The sequence below is a fragment of the Octopus bimaculoides genome, chromosome 3 (genome assembly GCF_001194135.2).
Source record: "Octopus bimaculoides isolate UCB-OBI-ISO-001 chromosome 3, ASM119413v2, whole genome shotgun sequence".
Classification (NCBI taxonomy): domain Eukaryota; kingdom Metazoa; phylum Mollusca; class Cephalopoda; order Octopoda; family Octopodidae; genus Octopus; species Octopus bimaculoides.
In genome coordinates, this window is record NC_068983.1 from 158,536,303 (window position 1) to 158,538,920 (window position 2,618).

At 34.8% G+C, this 2,618-nt stretch overlaps 1 protein-coding gene across 4 annotated transcripts in view; it reads left to right on the top strand.

Annotated features, from left to right (window-relative positions):
- Positions 1-569: 569 nt before the first annotated feature.
- The window catches only part of LOC106872345 (WD repeat-containing protein 97), a 103,585-nt gene continuing 101,536 nt past the window's right edge, over positions 570-2,618 (top strand). For 3 of the 4 annotated variants that reach the window (XM_014919300.2, XM_014919302.2, XM_052966644.1), the window contains exon 1: positions 571-1,362. In XM_014919300.2, coding sequence (XP_014774786.1) covers positions 1,349-1,362 — 14 coding nt within the window. In that variant the 5' untranslated portion in view covers positions 571-1,348. Of the gene's footprint in view, positions 1,363-2,618 lie in introns of all 4 variants that reach the window. The other variant, XM_014919301.2, reaches the window with a different exon arrangement.

Sequence of the window (2,618 nt, forward strand, 5' to 3'; positions counted from 1 at the left end):
CTTTGGAAAACATCTTCCCCACAAATTACTTTATAATCGTAATGTATGCCGTTTGAAAGATATTTCTATAAACTTTCATTGAAAAAACCTCATTTTCCTTAAAGTTATGAGGGAAAAACTCGGATTTTGTGAATTTTCCGAAGTCCTCTCCCCATCCCCTTGGAAAAGATTTTCCCCACAAATTTCTTTATAATCGTAATTAACCAATTTTTATATTAACACCCGGCAAAAGAGACCGATATAATAAGTACTAGGCTTACAAAGAATAAGTCCTGGGGTCGATTTGCTCGACTAAAGGCGGTGCTCCAGCATGGCCGCAGTCAAATGACTGAAACAAGTAAAAGAGTAAATAATTTTCCAGAGTGTGAATTACATGGTTCGTTATTAAATATAACCACCCCCTCGCTCGCGCCCCCTTTTTTCCGAACCAAAATAAGGGATTTGCAGCATATTAAGAGGTCTTGATTCCAAGCCAAAAAATCCGAGTTTTTTTTTTCTTAGTGAAAAATCGTGTGGGTGTTAATATAAAGATTTACCAAAATTTGCCGGATGTACAGTGCATGTATAACCTGCTATTGACTCTTCTACGAGCCTTTACGTTTTCATTCTACCTGTTAGATATTGCAGTTAAATTTCTTTCGAGTTACGCCGTGATGTCTTACAAAGGAAAGACACATTGCCTAATGTAGTACTAGATACATTCTGTCTGAATTGATAAAAAAAGAAAAATGAAATTTTCGTCTTCGATTACGAGTCCACTTGAGCTGAACTGCCCGAGGATTAAACATTTACGGAGTGGACAGTATGTAAGAGAACATAAGCACCGAGGCTCAGAATTTGAGTAGAAAGGAATGGGAAATTATGGTGTTCATTACAAATGGATGAGTAGTATAATTGAATTAAAACAGCTTTGACTGAGTATTGAAACCGCACCATGGACTCAACTCAGTATTAACTCACTTTTTTACTTTATTAACGGCACTTGCCACCATATCTTGCTAGAATGTTATGATATTTAATCCTTTCTCAAGATAAATAGCAAAAGTGAAATGAAATAGCTTCAATCGGTAAACAAAGCAATGCTACGTATTTTGCTTCGCCTTGTAGCTTACCTTACACTTTCTTCCCCTCTTTCTACATGTATAAGTATATCTTCACAAGTGTTCTTTCAAATATTTTTTTCCAAATTCATTTTAAACCTCTGTTTGGGTTCTGTTGAATTCACTATAATGAACAAGTAAACCCTGGTAGGTGACGTGAAGTTTCGCTTTGGAAAAATGATTATCCTAAGATGTGAGCAGTACAGACTTATTACCTTAAGATGTGCTTATTTCCATGACAACACAACATGGTGGACATTCTGTAAGTTTTCATTGCTCAAATTTTCAGGTTTATTATTGATTCGACCAAGATATATATTTTGATTTAGTTTATTTTTTTCATTATTTATTTCCTGTCTGTCATCAAAACAGTTTCGTGTGACATCAAAGCCTAATTAAAACTGCCGGTACTACTATACACCGTTGTTAGCCTCTTCGCTAGCCTGTTTTTCATTCATCGAAAACAATTGTTTGTCATCGTAAATTTTCTTTACAAGCAAACGTATCGATATATATGTTTGCCAACACGCACATATATCTACACATATACACACAACCACAGACATACACACACACTCACAGAGATAAGTATTTGATATTGTTGATCGGCTGTGAAAATTAGGACATCGAGCGAATGAATGAATAACAATAATTATATTTATCAGTACTATATATAAAAGAAAAAGGCATTGTTTAATGTAATTTAATCAATAACGTATATTTTGAATTCGATTCCTTCCTCATTTGGGTGTATATGTTTGACTTCTGACTTGGATATTAGTTTCTGATTTCGCAGTGCAAATACAAGCTATTGACCATTTGATCTAGTATTAGTGGTTATTTCATAACAGTATATTCGTCAAAAATGTTATCGATGCTGTAAAATAAATAAATAAATAAAGTTAAAAATAATAAATAAGTAAATAATTTATTTTTTAAAGTTGAATAATGGGTGAAATGAATATGGAATATTGTTTATCTCAACGGTGTTCAGCATTTGCCACCTCACTGCTCTGAGTTCTAATCCTATCAATATCGATTTTTAATTCACTCGTTCAGTCTTTATGAAGAAGAAGAATTATCATCACTAATAATTCGGGATGGCCTGCTTTGGAAGTTTTCTTCTGCGCTGTGAATATAAGTTCTTGAGGTAGTACGATTACAATCGGGTTACACTAAACAGTGCAATTCAACTGCACAGAACATGAACGTGTGTGTGTGTGTGTGTGTGTGTGTGTTTCCCTATTTAAGTCAGTAGTATAGACTGTTTAAACATTCTGTCGACATTTTATCCCTTCATAAAGCTAATTAAAAGGAAGAGATATTGCTGATGTAAGCTTGATAAATTACATACGAGCAGAAACGTTGCCCTCCAGGTGGTATTTTGCTACTGTATGAAGCTTTCGTGAATCTGTGCCATCTTAAGGCAGTTGCTCAATGGGCAGTTGTCGGAGAGTCCTACGGGTCCAGGGGCTCAATGCTGATCTATTCATGTTATTGTGTATGTACGTGTGTGTG